The sequence below is a fragment of the Teleopsis dalmanni genome, chromosome 2 (assembly GCF_002237135.1).
Source record: "Teleopsis dalmanni isolate 2A chromosome 2, ASM223713v2, whole genome shotgun sequence".
Lineage (NCBI taxonomy): Eukaryota > Metazoa > Arthropoda > Insecta > Diptera > Diopsidae > Teleopsis > Teleopsis dalmanni.
In genome coordinates, this window is record NC_051847.1 from 212,212,693 (window position 1) to 212,235,939 (window position 23,247).

General features: G+C 30.8%; 2 protein-coding genes across 2 annotated transcripts; one reads left to right on the plus strand and one right to left on the minus strand.

The window, feature by feature from the left end:
- Positions 1–509: 509 nt before the first annotated feature.
- LOC119678810 (telomerase-binding protein EST1A-like) lies at positions 510–5,957 on the plus strand. The gene is made up of 14 exons (XM_038090871.1): positions 510–942; positions 996–1,402; positions 1,460–1,951; positions 2,024–2,134; positions 2,197–2,382; positions 2,449–2,510; positions 2,782–2,930; positions 3,026–3,152; positions 3,214–3,306; positions 3,369–3,861; positions 3,926–4,076; positions 4,996–5,143; positions 5,268–5,404; positions 5,470–5,957. Exons 1-14 carry the CDS (start codon positions 747–749, stop codon positions 5,604–5,606), a joined length of 2,889 nt encoding a protein of 962 aa, XP_037946799.1. The 5' UTR covers positions 510–746; the 3' UTR covers positions 5,607–5,957.
- Positions 5,958–7,316: 1,359 nt separating this feature from the next.
- Positions 7,317–21,535, minus strand: LOC119676692 (serine-rich adhesin for platelets-like; the record flags this gene model as incomplete). The annotated part of the gene is made up of 2 exons (XM_038087948.1): positions 7,317–9,355; positions 18,361–21,535. Coding segments are annotated over 2 exons (4,374 nt in total), but the record flags the coding sequence as incomplete, so codon positions are not given.
- Between the last annotated feature and the right edge of the window lie 1,712 nt (positions 21,536–23,247).

Below are 23,247 nucleotides of genomic sequence, written 5' to 3' on the forward strand. Positions count from 1 at the left end.
CTGTTATTATTATGAATATTCTTATGTTATTGCTAAAGCCAATAATTTGATTTTTCTGGAAGTTAATTTTAGATATATTAAAAATTTAAAGTTGTCAAAATTGATGTTTTTTCTTTTTATTTCATTTCAAAGATTATCAGTATATAGAAAATACTTCTTATTACCTAATGCAAGAGATGCTTAAAATGTAAGTAATTACTTGATGCAGATATTCATTTAAAACTATTTTAAATTACATGTGTATTTTAAAAATAAATTATAAATAAAAATATTTTGACAGTTTCGGCAGTATTGCCAACATATTTATAATTTACTGAATAATGTATACTGAAAACTGGAAGAAGTGAAAATCAGGCTGATTAGTGCTTTTACGTTGTTCAACACAGATATATGTATATGTATATTTTTAAAAATAGTTTAATTTTAATGGTTTAAAATACACATAATTACACGAAGTTTATTATTTAATATATATATAAAAATATATAATATAATATATATATATTTTTGTACCGTTCTTTTGAAAGACATGAAAAATTTAGAATGAATTTGAAATTTTAAAAATTTTTTTGTGTAAGCAACACTGTTTCTTATCGAAGTGACATATGTCACCATTTTCTGATATAACTTCGCATATTTTCGTGTCTCACGAGTGTGAAGTATTCTGGAAAATTTTTATTATCGTTTCATAAAATTTGAGTCGCATAAGCATTAATAAATGCGTTGGCTGGAAAAAATATTGAAATATGAATCCAAGAGTAATGAAAAAACAAAATGATATATCGATAATTGGGAAATTGCCAAAACGGTTGCAACAAAAGTTCGCTGAAGGAGCAAGTGGCGGAAATCTCGATAATGATATTATTGAGGATTCTGTGGAAAAAAAATCTGAACCAAAAGTATTCAGTAAGGATGTTATGCGTATACAAAGCACTAGAAAAGGTAAAACAAACAAACATAAAGTTATCACATATAATACTTGAGGAATTTTCTAGATGCTGATATCTCAGTGCAGCAACGTAAGCGTAACACTACTGAAAAGGAGTGCACAGTTGATCCTTTTAAGAAATTTCTTATAGAATCTAAACAAGATTACGGTCAAAGTGTAGATGATTTAATAATCCCAGGGATTCTACGTATTGCTGTGAGAGATATAAATTTCACAACCAAGTGTAAAGAAAACGGTGACGTAGAGCTTGAAAAAAGCCAAAAGCAAAAACGTCATCTTCACAAAAAATGTGACCATAAACAACATATAGAGTTACCAGTTTCTCCAGCACGTCAAAATAATACCAACAATTATCCAAAATGGTTTGACGCAATCGAACAATTTTCGCACAACTTTCTAAAGAAGTTATACGATACATTGAATGATATGATGCAACGCCAAATTGTAGTGAAGGTATATTTCTTTTTTTATTAAAAAAATCTAGTTAAATTATATTAAGTGTCTAAACAGAACTGGGCAAACTTTAAAGAAATTCATGCAGAGTTGCTGGAAGTCAACGACTTTATGTTATTGCATCAGCTAAAGTTATATTGTGAACATAAAATAGATAATTTCTTCTGGAAATTACTTTATTACAATATAAGGGAACATTTAAAACTTGACGGTTCCGAAGAAGCTGAGCAAAACATTCTCTGGTTAATTGATAATGGCTTAGTATTTTATAAAAATGTTTACAAAAAATTAATGGCAAAATATGTTTGTAATAAAAATGGTATCAATGGAACTAATGGGTTGCCACATTATGGTTTAAAGTATGAAAATATTGCCATAGTGACTTTGCAGAAGATTTTAATTTTCATGGGTGACTTAAGCCGTTATAGAACTAAGCAACTGCAATCAAATGATTTTAGTGAAGCTCACAAGTACTACTATGAAGCGTTTACATTAATACCTACTAATGGTGTGCCGTTTAATAAACTAGGTGTCCTTTGTATTCAAACGGTAATATTAAAAATACTTCTGTTAGAATTTTTAACTATTATTACTCTTTTAAATATTTATTTCTGAAATTAGCGCAACAAATTTGATGCAATTTATTTTCAAATGCGTGGTCTCATGGCTATTAATTCCGTATATATTGCAAAGGAAAGGTTAACTATTATTTACGATGAAATTCGAAAGAAGGTAAAATTTGTTACTTTATGTATGTTTAAAATTTTATTTGACCCTTTTTGTTTGTATTACAGTACGAAGAGACTGAGTTATCATCATCTCCAATACATCAGTATAAAGAAAATACTATGCCTACCAACCGTAAAGAGATCTGGGTATATCCAAATGGTGTACGGCGTCTCCATCGTGCAATAATAAGTAAAACCAGTAAAGTAACACTTAGTCAAGAAAATCGTCTTAATATTTTGTCAACGGAAGAGGTAATTTCAGCTAAATAATATTATATAATGGATGTGTTTATATATGTGTATATTTCATAATTTTAGTTACTACGTCGTTTTTTATCTACTTTTATCTACATAAATGGGAAATTCTATAATGGTGTTGAGTAAGTTTTTAATGATAAATCTAATAGAATGTTCTAGAATTTAGTTCAATATACTACATTTTATATAAAATAACTCTGCGTTATGATCTATAACTTTATCAGCAGAGTTATTTATTTGCATGTAAGCTGATAACCGCTTAATGATTTATGGCTTAAAATGTTTTTATTTGTTGCATGATTAAATCATAATATTTCATTCAATTATAAATATTCAATATTTTGGCTGTTAACAAAATTTTTTATTTTACTCCTTTTACAAACTTGATTTCAGTATGGACTCCATAGAGGCGTTTGAACGAAAGCTTTTAGTTCAATTAAGTATCTTGCTTAAAAGGAGTCCTTTGGTTATTTCACGTTCAAAATTGTTAAAAGTGGTTGCCTTAAATATCTTCGTTATAGAACATAATAAAAATAAGAAAGGTAATATAAAAAGACTAAATAATCTGTGTAATTGAAATATATGAGAAATTGATTATAAATAATTGTTAATTTTTTATATTGTTTTTTTTTTACAGCAGCTGGACGTGAAATACGTTATCATGCATTTAATTTCGCAAACCAAATATTTGGTTCCATAGTTAATAGAGCTAATCAGTTGCTAATTGACTATATTGAGACTGGACAAGCTTTCGAAAAAAATAAGTAAGTCGCATTAGTCGCAATATAATAAGATTATATATCTAATAAAATTTTAATTGAACAGTTTTACGGATTTAAATACTTTGTTGCAATATATTAAAATCTATACTGATTGGATGTCACTTAATATTGACTTATGGGAACCAATACGCAATGAGTACGTGATTTATAATATTTATTTGTTTATTTGTTTTTATTAACTTGTATTCGTTTACATAGGAATATTGTTATTGATTCATGGTTTGAGCTGGAATCACTTTTCAAAACCCTTTATCATTTACAAAAGCATGAGATGACAAAGCATGAAAATGTTGTTGTAGAAGATGTTATATTGGATGAAAACAATTTTCTTGTTGGTTACATACCAATAGGTTCAAAACAAACTCAGTATTACAAAGTGAATGATACTCCCCAAGAAACACAATTTTATGCACGTACAATGATAATCTCACAATTCAGAAGTATTTTTGAAAAACATGACAATTTATTGAAATTACCCGAAGATTTAAGTTTTGATACGGAAGCTGATATAGATGACGCTGCAGAATTGGGTTTCAAAAGTTTATCTTCAGATGAAGACGATGCTACCGATAGTGACAATAATGAAAATGTTGGCATAAACATTTCTAAACAAACAGAGCATATGACGCGTTTAACAAAACTTGATGCAAAAAAGAATGGTCATGTGCAGAATGGTTGTAAAAATTTGGATGTAAGTTACATTGTACTTATATTAATTCAATTGATTGGAAATTAATTAATTTCATTTTTTTTAGGAACTTTTAAATTTTGTTAATAAAACATATATTATAGAAGTGCGTCCAAAATTTTTACTGTTAGACACTAACTGCTTTATTGACTGTCTGAAAGATTTCGTAACCCTTATTAGTAATCATAATCGTTTTATATTGATCGTACCATTAACTGGTAAGTAATCTGAACATCTCTATTAATATATAAAAAGTATAATGTATATAATATATATATTTAAGTATATATAATATAATATAAATATATAATAAAGATAACTATATATCTAGGAATGGTGATTTGATACAACATTCGTTGCGCTTAAGAAGGTAGAAACAGTCTTAGGTAACCTTGATTCAATTAGTTATAAAATGCAAGTAATAGATTAAGTTCCGGGTATTAAAATTTTTATGTCCTATAATAAAAAAATATTTCGTGTGAAAAAAAAATAAAGACAAGGAAATTTATTGCCTGACCATAAATTTGTGTACTTATGTACACATATATGTATGTGTCAGGTATCGAACCCTGATAAATTTGAAACGAAGACTCGCATGTTAACACCTTGAGCCAACGTCACACCTAAATTATCTAATTTAAATTAAAATAAATTCAACAGAATGCATTTTTATGCCCAGTGTATCAAAGTGTTCCGAGTATTGTATTGCTGTTGGTGTTGTTGTTGAAGAGATCTATGTAGCAGAAGGTATGATGGGATTTGCTTTCAACGTATATATAATTTGAATATAGATTACGTAAGGTTTCTGATTTTGTTGAGAAGATCTATGTAGCAGTAGGCCTAAAAGGATTTTCTACCAACGAATGTAATTTAGACATAGGTAAGGGTAAGGGTTAAGTGAAAAGAGATATGCAATAAAGAATGGATGAGGTGTGGGTGGGAATATACTCGTATTCGAAGACTTGGAGCAAGCTAGTCGGCGTTCGAAAATTTTCGAAAGACTTGATACATAAAGAATGGAATGATCGAAATTTAGAACATATTGAATAATGTTTGAAGCTCTATTATACACATGAATTTCTTATAATATTTAATTTAAATAATGATTTAATATAATAAATAATTTGCTTAAAATAGTTATAAAAGAACTCGATGGTTTATCCAAGGGTATTAAGAGGGAAATGGACAAAAATATAAAGAGAGATAGATTGCAACATTATGATGATGTGACAACGGCCGCCAAAAAGTCATTAGAGTTTTTAAAAGCACCGAAATGTAACGTTAAGTAAGTTAAATCAGATAATATTAACTTCAAAATATATTTTTATATATATATATATAAATTATAACAGTTACTAATAAATAAAAAAATTAAAATTTAATAATAAAATCCTTTAAATTACTTTTAGATTTGTTACAACGAAGGGATCTTTTATACATTCCTCCTTGTTTGGTTTGGTTGAAGAAGAAAATATTTCTAACGATGATAAAATTTTGGCAAGTGCCCTTTCTTTATGTAAAAATATGAGTATTGAGAAGACTAAACGTAGGTTTTCGAATATTGTTATAAAAATCTTTTAAATTGTTATATTTAAATATTTATTTATTTAGGTAATAATTCTTTAATTCGCACTGAACTGGTGGTTATAACAACGGATAGAAACTTACGTGTTAAAGCGCTTGCACGTAATTTGGCGGTAAGTGGTCTCAGTGAATTCTTGCTATGGATAAATGGATGCAGTACATAGGATTTAAGTTGGTTATAACGGGTTATTCAAGTATTAATGTAACGTATGACGAACATACACATTATCATCGTGTTATGCTGGTATAAATGCTATATTTCTGGCTGTTAGGACCAACTTACAAAACTAATACAATGGATCACGCAAAGTAGCTGTGGTACGGCTTACGAAGTCAAGTGAACCCATCCAAATAATAAATTTACGATCACAAATATTTGTGAACTCTTTTAGGAATTTTACTTATGCAAACGTGAGCATTTTTTATTAATAAATTTCATTAACTTTAAAATCATTTAAATCTTCAGTGGATTTGTTCATTAAGATAAAGATACGTAATAAAGTTTTTGTGTTATCACCGAAGTAAATTTATTTTATTTATTATGGAAAATTTCGATTATCATTGCTAAGCTAAATGCTCTCATAAGAGTAGTTCTGACAAATAAGGATTCATATTGTTCTGACTCGTTAAAAATTTTTATAAGTATTAAAAGATGAGATTAAATTATCTATTTAAACTTAAGTAAACCATATTTTGGTCAGTTTAACACCTAAATAAATTGTTAAAGAACTCTGCGATAAATAATTATTTTCATTTTTATATTATTATTTTATGTTTTAGATAAAATCCTTAACATCAATAGAAAATATTTGAATTAAACATTGATAAGAACTATTATGAAATAAAACAAAGATTATTCTTCAAGATCTCAACCAGCGATGTCATATTTGTTTTTGTAGTGCTCTTTTCTATACGGTTAAACAAAATTGCTCTTTTGTTGTAGTTGTAGTTGTTATTGTAATACGAAGAGATCCTTATAGCAAGAACCATGAAAGGAATACCAAAATACGAACATAAGGGTAAGAATATAGATTATATAGAGTACAGTAAGAGAGATAAAAGAGATAAAATAGAGATAAAAGATGAATAATGAATTATCTTGGTCCAAAGCGAAGGAGCTTAAATAGGTCAGAGCTTAAAATCAATACGGCTTAAACTAGTTTGTAATGGGATATGACTACAGGTAGGTGTTATCATGGGGGTAGAGTTGCAGTTGGGGTACACATTGATATATTGGCAATACCCTAACTTCCTTCTGAGAACTTAGTTGCTGTGAAACCGCGATGACGGTTATGCATCTGCATCGAAGGCTGTTAGTTCAAGGTTATATTCGACCTTAATAATATTGGCTTTATTTCAATCGGCGTCGTTATATTCATGGTATGAAGAAAGCGATTGACGGATACTTAGTGGAGAGAAAGATTAACTGATCATGTTGCCATAGGAGTATATATCTGCATGGCACGCAAATAGATAATGCTCGGACAAGAGTTAATTGTGCTCTTTCACTTGAAGCGGTTTATATTTTGTATGAAAATGGTAAACACGCGATATGACAACTGATTCAAATCCCTAGGGCTACATTTTCACAAGTTTGGATATGTAATAGAACACCTGATTGTTTTGTGTGTGGCCAGCAGGTTTATTAGTCATTTTAAATGAGACACATTTTTCATGCATGATACTTGCATTCTTCCAAGTTTGTAGCATTGAATGGTAATTATTTTGAATAATTATATAAATAAACTTGTCATACTGTACCTGAACTATACAATTTATTGCCATACTATCCATTTGCATAGAAGTTATTTCCGACAGTACTATACTTACACTGACAAAAATCTTTAATTAAAAAACATTGTATTATTCGTTTTAGCGTATTTATTTCGTTAATTGCTTTATTGTATGTTTGTTTTGCTTTTAAATAAATGATTTTAAATTAAAGTTAAAATTTTAATAAATAAACTTAATTAGAAAAAATTGCAAATTAATTTTATACTAAAAATACAAATAATAATTTAGCGTCATTAGAAAGTATAGATTACTTAAACGAAGGCAGAAGACATACACGTACATACATACATATGTTTATATACAAATATACATGTATAATAATAGCATAAGAATTAATTTTAAAACTATAATTTTATTAAAATATAATATTGTATATATAGAGTTTCCAATAAAATTAAAATGAATCGAAAGGCAAATTAGTTCCAGTGTTTAGGAATACTAAGTTTACAGTCAGAGCTTCGCTTAAAATGAAATAGAAAGAAAAATATACTTCTTCCGATTTTAATCTATATAATTTTTGAAATGATTTACTACATCTAACTTCGCGGGTCTGACATTTATCAACTACAATACTTTTTTCTTTATATTATTCCGATATATACCATAGTACTAAAAATGTTTAACAAATTATGAACAAATCCTAAAAGGCGCAATAATTGCATAAATATGTATAAGTGGGTATGTAAGTATGCATTTGTATATGTAAATATCTATGTATATAATATGTATTAGCAGCTTAAATGTACTCTTCGAAAATCAGAAATACATTAAAATTTCTCCATAGCTTTATGTTTTGCTTAATTTCCTTATATAAAAAGTAGAATTGCGCTTGTTACTAAATTTTGTTGGGGTTTTCGGTAAGAACCCGTAGGGATCCATTGGCAATAAAGAATTGAACATTGGCCAACTGGATTGAACATTTAAAGTGCAGTTTCCAATGCTGTCATAGAAGCACTCATATTGTTTACGGGTCCATTTTTACTCGCTGCTGGCTCCACATCAATGTGACTGCTCGCGTTAAATTTGGCTACAGCTGCACCTACGGGGCCGCTGACATATTTATTGGCACTTACTGCATTTTTACCGAAATTATGTTTCATTTCACCACGCATGAAATTATTTTCTTCTGTTTGTAAAAAAAAATTACGTTTAAGATCGAACCGTTCTTGCGCGGAGATCTCACGTTGTTCGGTAGCATCACCTACTTCAGAGCTTGTTCTCGAGCTATTCGAACCGCTTGTATTCGAGTGATCTTCCTCACTGTTCGCCTCTGGTATGGTTGTCGACATTATATCGGTACGTGGCACATTATTTGCGCGCCAAGTGGCAGCCGGAGAGCTTTTCAATTTTGGTGCAAAAGATTTAGAAGGCGAACCGAATTGCCCTTGTCGCAGCATACGTCTGTTGGCGAATGTTTTCGGCGAACCACTGAGATCAAGTAATTTCATACTTGAATTAACTGACTGCACTGCTGAATTGGTATTGTTATTGGTATTTGGCGCTGTAGTGCTATTACCGTTTGTCTTCTTCAACAGTTCTACTGCGGAGACTTTCTTTTGTATTGGACTAGTTTTCGTTGATTTTGCCAATAATAATTTTTTAAAGTCCATTAGACTTGTTTTGCTTTGACCTATGCGATCAGCACAAGTATTCAAACGCTCCGGAGAATTGTCATCCCAGTTGGCAATACGCGATGTTGGCTGTTTGGCGGGTATATCATCCGCTGGCAGTTCGCTGTCCACTATTTTAGTGGGCGTGGATGTTAAGAAATTGCTGCGATTACGTGGCACAATCGGTGATATATGGCTGTTAGACGCTGTTGCATTTCCGGCAGCTGCAGCACGTGCTACGCGATCTGCACGTCGTATAGGCGTGGCATACAAATCATCACGACTTGTTGCGCTCATCGTTTGATTCTTCGTTTGCCGTCGATTCTGCAATGTCCAGTAAATGGGCGTATTGCGTTGAAACGGTGTGTTGGCAGTGACAGTGGCATCTGTCTCTGAAGTTATATCCGCTTGTTGTTGTGTCAACTGCGGTGCCTGTTGAGATGGCAGTGTTAGTTTTTCCTGATGCTGGGTCTGCATACCATTGGTTGCCTTATAAAAATGTTGATAACCTATGAGAATAAAATTATTTAAAAAATTAATTAAAATATGTTACTAATGTAGTGAATTATGGATAAATTTATTAAGTAAAGTACTTATGTTTAAAGTTTGAAGACATGAAAATGTTAGTAAATTCAAAGCAGGCAAGTACTACAAAATGCGGGTTATAGTTCAGAAACAGAAAGCGGTGCAAGAGGTAATACGGATACACATTAATGAAAGCCAAAAACAAGCAATAGAGCAACAGTTGCAAAAATTAAAAAAAAATATTTCTCTACTTACCTGTCGTTGTATGTGCGTAAGTGCAGACTATATTTACATACATATTTATGCATAACTATGCTTTGGGCTATGTACATACATATATATCATATACATATTTATATCACAAGATGTTAAGTATTTATATATACATTTATGTATGTACAAACATAATTACAAATAACTGTGTCATGTGCATGTACATTGTCGATGTGGCTGGAACACCAATGACCCCCATAGTAATTATGTACAATATTCAATGCGATGGTGGATGAATGGAACTATGTGAATCTTAAAAACGAACCTTTTGCCTAGTAGGTCACTTTAAAAAATAACTAAATAAATCGGATTAAAAATTGATTTCCTATTCTCTTACATTTTCAATTTGATATATCATATATACCGAAACTAACAAGAATGTCATACCTATATCAAGACAGCTGATACAAGATTTTTATAAAGTAAGTGCTGGTGATGGAAAAGTCAGGTGAAGAACAACCTGACGTTAATCACTTCCACCGAGCTGTCTAGCTGAAGCTAATGGTGGAAGAGTCAGTTAAAGAACAAGCTGACATTAATCGTTACCACCGAGCTGTCTAGCGGAAACAAGTGGAGTCTATTGTGAACGTTACACGTTTAAAAAGCTCAATTAAGTAATATATTTTTAACTGAGAAAAATAAGAGATGCGAATAAATGGAATGCGAATAAACTGATATACATATATTTCAACTATTTGTAAGTTATTTCAGTGAAAAGTGTAGTCCTATCACACATTGCACCTATAACTATATAAACATTATTATGTATTACTAACAATAAAAAATTAGTAACAAGAATGACGATTTCTCCACTTACAAGTCTTGTACCCATATAAATACATCACAGGATTATAAAAAGTTACTTATAAGCGTAAGCCTCTTCAGGCGTTTACAGGAACCATATAAGGGAGAGGTTTTGAAAACTACTTCAAGATTTAAAAGCTCTATAGTGCGCATTGCGTACTTTGGGGTGTATCTGTGGTAGATATCAAAACTTACGCAGGTAGAGTAGCATAGAGATTTCAGGACGCTGTCGCTACTTACTTAAAGAGAAGCCATGTCCATATGCATGGTATCGGCGGAACTGGTTTCAATTGGATGTTGATGAGTGTATGACAGTAATCCGAATGTTAAGTTAACCGTGGTAACAAGCCATCCTAGCAGGTGACAACGTAAATCATCGCAGATGCAATTATATTTTTCATATCCGTTTATGTTTATTAGTCAGTAAAAATGTCTTCTGTGTAATATATCGACATACTAAAATACTCGTTACACTAACGTTATTGTACTCAAAACGTGTAAGAACCATTATGTTTTATAGGTGTGGGGTAACTATAGCTAATTCTGCTTTTAAAATATTTGCAAATCGGGTAAACACTTGGAATGAATATGTTATTATAGATTATAATAGACAACTACATATATATATTGTATATATTCCAAAAGTTCTATTTATTATTCTATTCTTAGAATGGAAAGCCATATTCAGCGATTGAAGGTTTTACATGTACATGTAATGTAATGCTTTGCATGTAAAAACATACAATTGGTACCTTTGAGTGGTTGTCATCTGCGCGTGGTATCAGAATTTATTTATATATGTGGTTTGACCATTTTCCATTCGAGAATAATATGTATAATGTATATGTAGGGTATGGTATATACGACCTATTATGCTATCCCTGAAGATATGGTTTTCATATTTAAATACACTCGTGTGAGTTCAAACGATTTACGATTAATGTGACTTGGATTATAGTAACCTTAGTACCTGTATAATATGATGTATGGATTAATTTTCCTAAAAGATCGTGTGATTTGTTGTGAATATTGTGATTGTGTGTATTGAACCAGTTCTGTTGTAATTTATAAAATATATGTTTTATAATGAAAATCCCCAAATTTATAAATATATGTGTCATTTATGAACGAAGTGCAAACTTAACAATAAAAATTTTAATGATGATGAAGTGCTTTTAGAACATTTTTTATGCTTTTATTATTTACTTTGTTTTTTATTAAGTACAAACAATTGATATTAAAATTATTTAAGTTAAAAAAGTATTAGTAATACTTTCACAAAATGCTTAGTGATATAGAACGGAATGTAGCGTTTTATATATTAAAATAAGTGATCATATACAATATAACAAATAACACAAAAGAACAGCGCTAAAATATAAGTTAAAGAACAAAAGCAGACACTAATTTTTCAAAAAAATAAAAAAAACTACTAAAAAGTTGTTAGTAATAACAGTACTAAAAAGAAGTACTTAAATATTTTAACTCCAAAAAAAAAAAAACTACTACTACAACATTTTACACAAACAATGAAGTAATAGAAGTTTTCTGCACAATTTTTTTTTTAATTTTTAAAACTATATTTAATTTAATTTAAGAATTTTATGAGCTTAATAAAATTTTAAAAAAATTAATGTCTGCTTAAACATTATTTATTTTATATATATAGAAAAATTTAAAATTATTTTACAATTATATTCATTAAAATTATTTTATAAACAATTTTTTTTACATATTAAAAATTTTATTTTTTATTTATTAATTAAAAAAATAATTAAAAAGTTTAGATATTAATTAAATTAATCTTTTTATAAAAATTTATTTAGTTTATAAACAAAATCGGTGCAAAAAACTTTGACATGTACATATATATATGTGTGTGTGTAATTGTATGCTAGTATGCGTGTGTTTTCTGAGTGACAAGTGTAATAATATAATATACATATATAAAATTATTTTATAATAATTTACAATTTATATTTACTACAAAATATATAAATTAAATAAAATTATTTTATTTTATTTTTAATACATAAATAAATACTCGTATTTATAATATTTTTGCAGATCGTAAAAAACAAAATGAATGCAAAGGAATTAGAAAATGATATACCATCAAGTATAATATTTGCCAATAGAGTTATGGTTTTACACATAACAGTTCTAAAGAACGTAAAAAAGTTCTACAAGTTCCAAACTCTAGTTGTAAAAAAGTAGAGGCCTGGCTTGATGATGGAAAAATTGGTTGAAGTGATAAAAAAAATGAATAAGGTGTTATTTACGATTTTGGTGCATTATGGGACGGACCTAGGTGCAAATTACATTTTGTTATCTTGGATATTTGGGTTGATGTCGGGATGTGCTTGTGGTTGATACCTAACATATAGCTATGCAATTAGAGTAGTAATTCAAAGGAGTGTGGTGACCCACAAAAACAGATTTCAAGTTCCATTTACTTAGGGAGTAAGTATACCAGCAGAGTGCCTTAGCAAGTTCGTCAGTCCTGCAGTTGTCTGACATATATCTGTGTTCAAGTACCCATATGAACTGGACACTGACACGCCTGGCTAGCACGTTAAGAGAAGCCTGGTATTCTCGAATTATTAGGGATGTGGTTGTAGCGCCTACCAGAAATATTTTTTATTTTAAATACAAAACAATACTGGTGTTACTGTAATCATACAAGAATAAGTCTGACTACAAATAAATGATATATTATAACTAATTCTATTTTATTTTTAATCTGCAAAAATATGTTAATTTTTTTTTTAATTTTAAATAACAAATACCAAACTTTGAATTGTAAATTATTATATTTAAATAGTTTAAAATATAAAAATAAGATTAGACACACAATGCGATTAGTCACAAAAACAATTGAACACTTAATAATATTTATAAAAATTAGTTAATTATAATTTAAAGGATAATGGCAGGAAACACATTTACATTAGGCAAAAATGTTATAAAAAGCGTAGTTTATAAATGTGACAAAAATTAAAAAAAAAAAATAGAACATTTTAAAAAATTATATACACATTTAAAAATTGTTTACATTTAAATTACATACATATGTTTTATATTAAGAAAAAAATAAAGTGTATTATTTTTTACGTTTATTATTTTAGATTTAATATTTTCAAAATAATTTCTTCTTGTTTTTCAAAACTAGTCTCATATTTTTAGTATTTTTTTATTAAGAAGTTAAAATAATATATTTAAAAAAATTTTTTTTTGTTTTAGTTATTTTTTTAATGATTTATTATTACTTTTTTATTATTAAATTTTTTTTTATTACAAATTAAAATTTTGATATTATTCAATTTATTAAATTCTTATATTTTATTTATAATATATAACTTATTATATTTTTTTCAATATTATTTTTTTTATACAAATCAACAATTTTTAAACTTTCAATTATTTATTAAATTATTTATAAATATTAAATATGACTTTTAATTACAAATAAAAATTTTTAAATTTTTATTAAATTATTTTTTAACTACTTATTTATATTTTTTCAATATTATATATTATTTTTTTATTTATTAAAATTAAACTTTTTATTAAATTTATTAAATTAAAATTAAAATTTTTAAATTTGCATTTAATTATTAAATTATTTATAAATATTTAGTTCAATATTATATATAATCTTTTTTATTACAAATTAAAATTTTTATATTTTATTAAATTATATTTTAACTATTTTTTATATTTTTCTAATATTATATATAATTTTTTGATTTATTAAAATTAAATTTTTTATTAAACTTATTAAATTAAAATTTTCATTTAATTATTAAATTATTTATAAATATTTAGTTCAATATTAAATATAATTTTTTTTATTACAAATTAAAATTTTTATATTTTTATTAAATTATTTTTTAACTATTTATTAATATTTTTTTTAATATTATATATTATTTTCTTTATTTTTTTTAAATAATTAATATTATTTTTCGTTTTTTATTTTTGAGTATTTTTTTCGTGTACAGCAAAAAAAATTCAGCGAAAAGTGGCACAAATGAAAAATATCAATATTTTAATTCTCTTAATATTTTTTTAAAAGTTCAATTATTGACATTAAATAAAAACAATTTCTATGCATTAAAAATAGTTTTTTTTCTACATCGATTCAATGTTCATGCCGTGGCTCAGTTTTCAATTGAACTTTGCTCAAAGCAAGGCGAAGCAAAGCAATTGACACTGCAAAGTATTTATTTGCTTAAATGCATAATTTAAATTTCAAAAACTTACGCAATTAACCCTTTCACGGCTTAAAACTTAAATGTCACATGCAAGACATGCCAAGCGCAAGACGCAAGTGCATAAATTAAAGAAAAACTTCAGAAGAAAAAAAAGTAAAAAAAAAATTGCATTACAAAATATTTGCATTGCAAAGAAAAATGAGTAAACAAGGAAAAAGATCAGTGACAGCATTTTGCTTTTAACCATAAAATAATAAGTCAACAAATTAAACACGTTTGCAACTTTTTTTCCTTTTTTTTTTTTTCCTTCTTTCTCTATTGTTGTTGTTGTAATTCTTTCAGTTGTTTTTTGCATTTTGTTGATTTTTGTTAAATAAGCCAAGTCTCTAACCAACGAGGCAACTAAACTAACGATAATAAAAACAACAACAACAGCAACAGCAACAAAGCGTTTGTTTTTACTAAGCTAACCAAGCAGAGTTTTCATACTTAATAAGCAAGTCAGACGCAGCCACAGAGCTCTTCACTTGATATGCATCAGCAGCGACGCACGCATCAATGCAGCAAAGCAATAACAACACGAATAGCAAAACCAACAACAACAACAACAAGAGTAGCTGTAAAGCGAAGCATGAGACGAAATAGTGCTCCAAGCATTGGTTGGGTGTGAAAAAGTGACTGAAAGCAGTAAAAATTCATTTGACATTTTTTTTTTCTTTTGGCAATACTGCAAAAGCACTAAGTGGAAGGAAGTGTAAGTGGGAGTGGCAGTGGGCGATGTAGTTGTGCTTAAGTAGCAATTTTATAATTTTCCTTTTAGTTCTTTTATGTTAGCTGAAAAGCTGCTTAAGCTTCCGCATACATTACGTTATCAAAAAGCAAAAAGGGTGAAGAGATTTTTTTTTTCTTTCAATTTTATACGGTAAATGTTACCAGTCAGTCGAGCCGAAAGGTCAAGTTTAGACATACACTTCAGCAAATCTATGAAGGATAAGCATCTCCTGCTTGAGATGTTGCAAATGATTATGCTTTATGCTCGAAATTTTTATGGCCTGACAGAAGGATGTAGAATAAAAAATTTATTAAAAGGTATAAAATGTATAAAAAGAAAATGAGGTAATTTTAATTGCTAAGAAAAACAATTAATGATTGAAAATCATTGGGAACTATTGAAAAGGTCTTTTATATTTTACTTTCCAATAGAAAATATAAATCAAGCTAATTTGTTTTGAGCTGTGATGACAGGTATTTGTTTCTATTTTTATTAAGAATAACCATAATCTAAATTAAAAAAAAATTTACTTATATTTTTTATATTATTATAATATTGTATATTAATTTATTTAGCTTTATATTTCTAGATACACATATAGTCGACCGAAAAAGCAAGTTGGGCATATACATTATTATTATAGCTTCCAATATCGTTCAAACTGTTTGAAGCTTCGAGCATTTTGATGTTTGAGTAAATGTTGTGAGCATTTGGTTCAAGCTCGAATCGCTCAAGCACAAATCGGTAAAGCAACAGTTGCTCAAGCACAAGTCGATTAAGAACGAACCGATCAACTGTTCAAGCACGAACAGTTCAAGCACGGACCGATCAAGCACAAAAGCTCAAATACGAGCCGCTTAAAAATATTCGAGCATAATATCATACATTTTGTGTTCAATCATTAGCTGTCATTCGTATTTTCCTAAGACCATCAGAGTAGATAAACGGTTGGAACCCCTTCCCCTTAACAAAAAAAGGAAACCTACATAATAAGAAAGCGGATTAGATTTTTAGATAATAGACTAAATCTTCCAGTCAATTGCAGTCTATTTTCTTTGATACACAAAGTGGTGAATAAAACTGAAGAGTTGACATAAGTCTTCCCATAAAATAATTTGAATGTAAGAATTTTATATGAGGATCTGGAAATTAAAAACTAAAAAAAAGTTTACATATTAACCCATATATGTAAAATCTATAATAAAATAATATTGATAATATATTAAAATAATAACATTTTAAAATATAAAATATTTAAAAAAATATTTAATATATAATATTTATTTCTTTATAAAAAACTAAAACGTATATTTTATGTTATATTCTTGAAGGATTTAAGTTTTGGGGCTCTAAAGTTACCAAATTTCGGTAACTTCGAATTTCTGTAATATTTTTTGACGTCTGGCACCGTTATCCTCATTGGGCAAAATTATTTTAAATGGTTTTAATAGCACATTTTCAACAAAGGACTTATGATATTTATGTCCAATAGCATTACTAGATTGTGGGGTTAATTCTAGGTCTGAATCACTATCGGAATCATCAGCATTTGTTTTATCGGTTTTATTTAGCGTACTGGATGTACTGTCAGTGCTAGCATCAACAGTACCATTTAATAGGGTAGGAGAATCATCAAAATTCTCAAGTGACTTATTACGCAAATATGAGGAATCCATTGACATGGAAGTGGTTGACAAAGAGAATTCATCAACCAAACGTTCGAAAGATTTTGCAATCATGCGTTGATTTGTGGATTTGGGTGTACTAGCATCTATAATGCTACTAGTAATGGTAGTACTGTTGCTGCTGTTGGCGTTGTTATTGTTGTTACCATTGTTGGTGTTGGTATGGTTGTGTGTATTAATTAAATTTTTCACTTTCAACGAAGTGGAAACGTGTGGCAAGGTCTTGGAATTGAAAGTGCTATTAACTGGCAATAAAGTCGTACTGCCACCAGCAGCATCTCTGGAATCAGCGTATATCAAACAGTTTTCTTTGTTCATTTCTAATTTTAAGTCGTCATTTGCTAGCCTATAACTGTTATTGCGTTTCAAGGGACGACTAGTTTTGGGGGCTGATGTAACAACATGCATATCTGAGTTTGACAGTGGGGATGTTGTTATTGCAGTGCATTTACTGTTTGTTGCCGTACCGACAATTGGGTCAACAGTTGTGCAAATCGATTTTTCTACATTGCAACAAGAACAACTACAATTCGCATTGCTTCCACTTTCTCCATGGCTACCGACACAGCCTTTACGAGCGGAGTTATCGCTTTCAGCAAACGGTGCATATGCACTCGGGGCAGCATCTGCTAAAGCTATTGTTTTTGCTTGTGCCGACACATTTATTCGTCCCCTCGGCGGTAAAGGTGGAGGAGGTGGGGACTGTAATTTGAAATTGACAGCGGAATGGGGTTGACGTATGGGTAATGGGGATGCTGTTGCTGTTGCTGCTGTTGTTGTTGTTGTTGCTGATTCATGATTTTCAACCCTTGTCGATTTTAAGTTTTGGTGTGCATTTTGACTTGAAATTTTTTCTTTTATTCCTACCACCGCCATCGCCGTCGTCTCTTCGCTTCCTTGCTGTACACTATAAGTAACTCTCACTGATTTTTTTTGTGTTCTAATTGGAGTTGGGGGGGTGGTGGGTCTCGAAGTGGATTTGAAATTTTTAATTAAGTTACCATTAAAGTTTGTATGTAATATATTATTATTATTGTTTTTATTATTATTATTATTATTGTTAATATTTAAATTATTATTGGTATGTGTTGTTGTAGTGTCATTTTCTGTTTTTGTTTCAATTATTTTGTGTATATCAAAAGTGTTATTTACATTCAAATTAGGATCGTTATTAGCATTAAAATTTATATTAGCGTCATAATTTCTAATTTTCAACAAATCTACCAAATATTGCTTACCTTCTTCTTTCGCCGTCGAAGAGGATGTTGATGATGAAGCAGTGGATGCAGTTGAGCCACTTGTGTTCGTCGATGTTGATATGGTGGAACCAGTCGAGGAGGTGGATTTGGTTGATGGTGAGGGCATCATTGTGGATTGGAAAAAGGGATTTGTGTGATTAGCTAATAGATTTTTGTTTTCTTGATAGGAATTGTAGGAAAGAGGTTCGTGTTGTTGTTGTGGTTGTTGGTCCATATATGTTGTAATAGGCATGTTGAATGATTGTTGCTGTTGTTGTTGCTGTTGCTGTAGACGTTGGGTTTGTTGTGACAATGGCGATGTTGATACTATCGGACGCACATTGGCTACTTTTCTGTTGGCAGCGATGCCACCATTCAAGAAAAGTAATTTAGCTGCACTTGTGGCTGCGCTTCTTGGCACTATGCAATTCGCACTTTCACTATTACCGATTTGTTGCTGTTGTTGTTGCGATTTCGTTGCCGTTATACTTTCTACTGCGTTTTCGTTAAGCGCACTTTCAGTTTCTTTTACATAGGGACCAGGTGCGAATGTTGTGTGCGCGCCTTTGCGTCGTTTCAAACTGTCGGAATCGTAAATAATTTTTCCTTGTGCATTTACCCGTACACGCGCTCCCTTATGCTGTGCCAAGGGTGAACTGTGCGATGACTTTTCTGTAAGCTCGCTAATTTCCGCATACATCGGTACCACATTTGTGCTTTCGCTTTGTTTTCGTTGCCATTGTTGCTGCTGCTGCTGTTGCAGTTGTTGTTGTTGTTTGGATTCTGCGCAGTCGATGAATTTCGTATTGGAAGTGTGGGTTTCATTGTTAGTGCCATAAGTTGCACTCAGTGCCGCCGCCGTTGCTGCACTGTCACTATTAATTTTACGCAAATGATACGGCAGCTCATTCAATGAAACGTATTCTGTCTCTCGTTTTGGCGTGTCGGGTTCGTTACCCTTCGTGACGACACTGTTAGTGCTGTCGGCGCTGTTTTTGCGCCTATATATGTCATTGGAATAGTAAATTCCAAGACTGCTTGTGCCCACTGACTTCGGTGCTTGCAACTGATTGCGACGATTGTTATTGCTTATATCTGCTATGGTAACATACTCACCGGCTGTGTCGTACAATTCATCATCGTCCACTACAGCGTGGGCTGAGCTTGACAAGCTTTTGCTAGGCGAACGCTTTATGTTTGGCAATACAACTTTGAGCTTTTCAAGCATATTATTGAAACCATAGTTGGAACTACGTTTGAGTACATTTAAGTTGTAATCCTTGTTGGCAACGCCAGTGGGTGTTAGTTGTGGTGTTTTGTCAGCTTGCAGCTCATCAACTGTAGAGTATTCAGCTTCGTTAATTTTTAATTCTAGTAAAGCTTCAGCTTTTACTGCAGCTTTCTCACAGGGAGAGCTTTCGTTTGTTAAAGTTTTATTTGGATCGAAACCATTGTCCTTAGCTTGGTTCTCATCATCACTAGTGGTTGGCGTTATGACACACATAGATGGTATACGCTTGGCGTTTATAGCAGTCTTTTGTTTAATGCGTTCAATACGTTCCACACCCTCTAAATCCGAGCTTTCGGAACATTCTATTTCTGAAATTATAGCTGCCGGCAGTGGCTGTGCAGTGCGTTTTCGTATGCGCTGCTCAAAGTTGAATTCATCATCTTGAGATTCTGGTGTTTCAGTGGACTTATCGGTGACGTCGGAACCATCAATCGGTGATATTTTAAGATTGGCATTAACATTACGTTTGATGGTACCAGTACGTTCTAAAGTGCTACCAATTGTGCTACTGGAGTAGCTGCGCTCTAATGTGCTGGTACTAGCGCTGTTGCTGTGATTGCTCTTATTTAACTTACCCAAAGAACTTATGCGTTCAGGCACATCTGGTCCAAGTCCATTTAAACTACTCTGCTCACCATTCATCATAAGTGTGGTGCAAACGGTGCCAGCAGAGCTTGTTGTCGTCGAAGTGGAACCTCTGCCAAAGAGCTCATATTCATTTTCTGCACTAAGTACCGTTTGATTGGCTTGACTACCGAAAGAATAATTGTTTGTATGTAAATTGTGACCACTTTGTATAGGTGTAATTAGTGTTTCTTCTTCTTTTAGCGTACGTAAACCGCTATCCATATGAAAAGATGTATAATAACCTTCTGTGTCGCAGGAATATGCAGAACTTGTCTCATCATCCAAATGATTAGGATACGTACCATCTGTTACCTGTAAGTCTGGTGTTGCTGTGCCCTCACTTGTTACACTACTCGAAGCAGATGTATTTAGAAAACGGCGCCGACTCAACATAGATGATGGCGGTCCACTACCCGGATGAAAACTAGAGACATTCAGTGAAGTATTTGAAGCGCTGGATTTTGGTTGTATTGTTATTTCGCTGCCGATTGAAGCACGTCCCGATTCCGAACTAGCACTCCAATTGCCACTCGAAGAATGCGGCTGTTCATCTTTACCGCATAAACCATTCGCTGTGATACCATTGCGACGTTGACGATTCAACGATGACGTATCGCGCAACTTGACATTGCCACAGGTGGCCAAATGTAACTTACCCCTGAGATGTCCACTGCTGCTAACGCTCATGCTCTTCTCAGACGACGAATATGAGGGTTTTCGTTCGTGCGAAAACCGACCTTCGTTCTTTTGGCTTATCAATTCGTGCACCACACATTCATCATCGATATTGCCACTATCTGCAGTATGCGAAGAGGTTTTGTATGATGAACCACTGCTGCCACTACCGCTGCTATTGTTGCAATTCGTTTTCAGTTCCGCCTTTTCATTGGCGGCACTACTTTGTGTAATGGAATTGCCATTGTCTGGCCCATTGCTGCTATTGTTGCTGGCATTCAGTGTCAACGTTGCACTCTCGTTACGTTGCATAAATTTAAACCGATTACGGCCCCATTGCTTCAATGAATTAAGACGTGTCAATGTGCTCTTCCCTTTGTCATATGGCAAGGCAACAGATTCTTTTTTTAAGATATCGCTCGATTTGCTGCGTCCAAATTTCTTGGATTTTTCACTACGTCTGCTGTTGGCATCTTCATCAATGACGGCTGCGGCGGCTGCAGTACCAGTGGCGGCGACAATGCCGGCATTTGTGGTGTTCTTAAGTTCACCGCTGGTTGCAGTTGCATCGCTAGATTGGAATAATTTTTATGTTTTTAATCGAATGCATGGTTTGTATGTTTGTATGTATGTAAAAATGTTGGTATGTATGTGTGTGTTTGTTGTTGTTGTGTGTGTGTGTGAAAAAAGAAAAGAAAATAAATTGTTTGATTTTTGTTAGCATTTTTAATTAATTTTAAATCAGTTTAAAATAAATGAAAAAAAATGATAAATGAATTTAATGAATGATGTCTAGTTTAGTTTGGTTTTTGGGCTGATAAAGATTTCAGTAGCTCCGAATGTAGCTGTCCAAAGTTTTCAACTATAAAGTAAGAGCCCACAAATTATTGTGATTTTAATATTTTTTCATATATTTTATTGTTTTATTTTGGTTTGAGTGCTATTTGTTTATTGTTCATTATTAATACCACTTAAGTTGCATACTTAACTGGAAATTTGTTGCATATCAATGGATGGAGGAAGTTAAATGCATAAAAAATACATAAAAAACTGATTTGATTTGTAAATTAATTAATAAAGTTTAAAGAGTTCATCATTTTTTTAAAGTATTTTTTTTTAATTTTTAATATTTTTGTAATATTTTTTATGAACAATTTAATTTTAATTCAATTTCCATTCAATCACAATAAATACTACTAAATATAAATATTTTTGTTATTTTGGTTTTTTTGATAACGTAATAATTAAAATCAATCAATTGTTCCGATAGGTCTGCGGAAATGCACTCATTAATCTGCTTTCCATGCTTGATTCATTTTGGAATAATATAAACAAATTTGTTTATAATGAATTGTTTTTTCGGGAAAAGGGCGTAAAATTGGGTTAACTTTTGTTAATACATGGAGAGAAAGTTTGGTTTTAGTTTCGGGTTTTAAATAAATCACAACATTAACTTACAATATTTATGCACAATCAATCATTTTTAGTATTAATACGAACATATATAACTATGAAGAGGCGTGACGTCAAGGGGGCTGTACGTACACTTTAAACAGAAGTAGAAAATATCTTGTAGTGAAAATGGAAAATAGTGGAAACAATGCAGCACTTAAGTGCTTGAGTAGAGAAAAATACAATCTTTTATTTTCATTTTCATTCCAAACCTAAGGAAAAAGGCATAAAAATCAGTTATTAGTCGAAGTTTCACAATTGAGGTTAACATTTTTAAAAGCAAAAGACACTAGAGTCCTTTCATTGTTGCCGAATAGTTGTTCCACATAAAACGTAGAAAGGGAGTTGCCATATTGCAGTATTTGGATTTTAGGTGAGTAACAAATTATTTGAGCATAATTATTGAAGTTCAGTAGAAGCCTGTTACACTTAAATTAAAATTTATTTAGTAGGATGTACTACCTACCGGTACTACCACTCGTAATCGAATACCAAATGCAGATCAGTAGCTTTCACAAACATACATATATTAAGTAGTTTTTTCATTTTTATAATGTTAAGCTGACTGCTAAGTTGAAAAATAGTGTTCATTGACCTTCTTTATCTATTCGGTAGCTTTTAAATAATGTTGGGATTATCCTAAATATGATCGATTAGGCCACAAAATTGGAGCAAAATATAGTACAAGAGTAAATTTAAACTTGCCCATGGTTCTAACAGTGTTAAGAGTATAATTCATTGTCGTAGAGTGTTAAAGTAAACTGATATGTTTAATACTTTTAATAATTTTAACAATAATAACTACAGAAACGACTTGTTGAAGTCAACTTTTAGCTTTATAT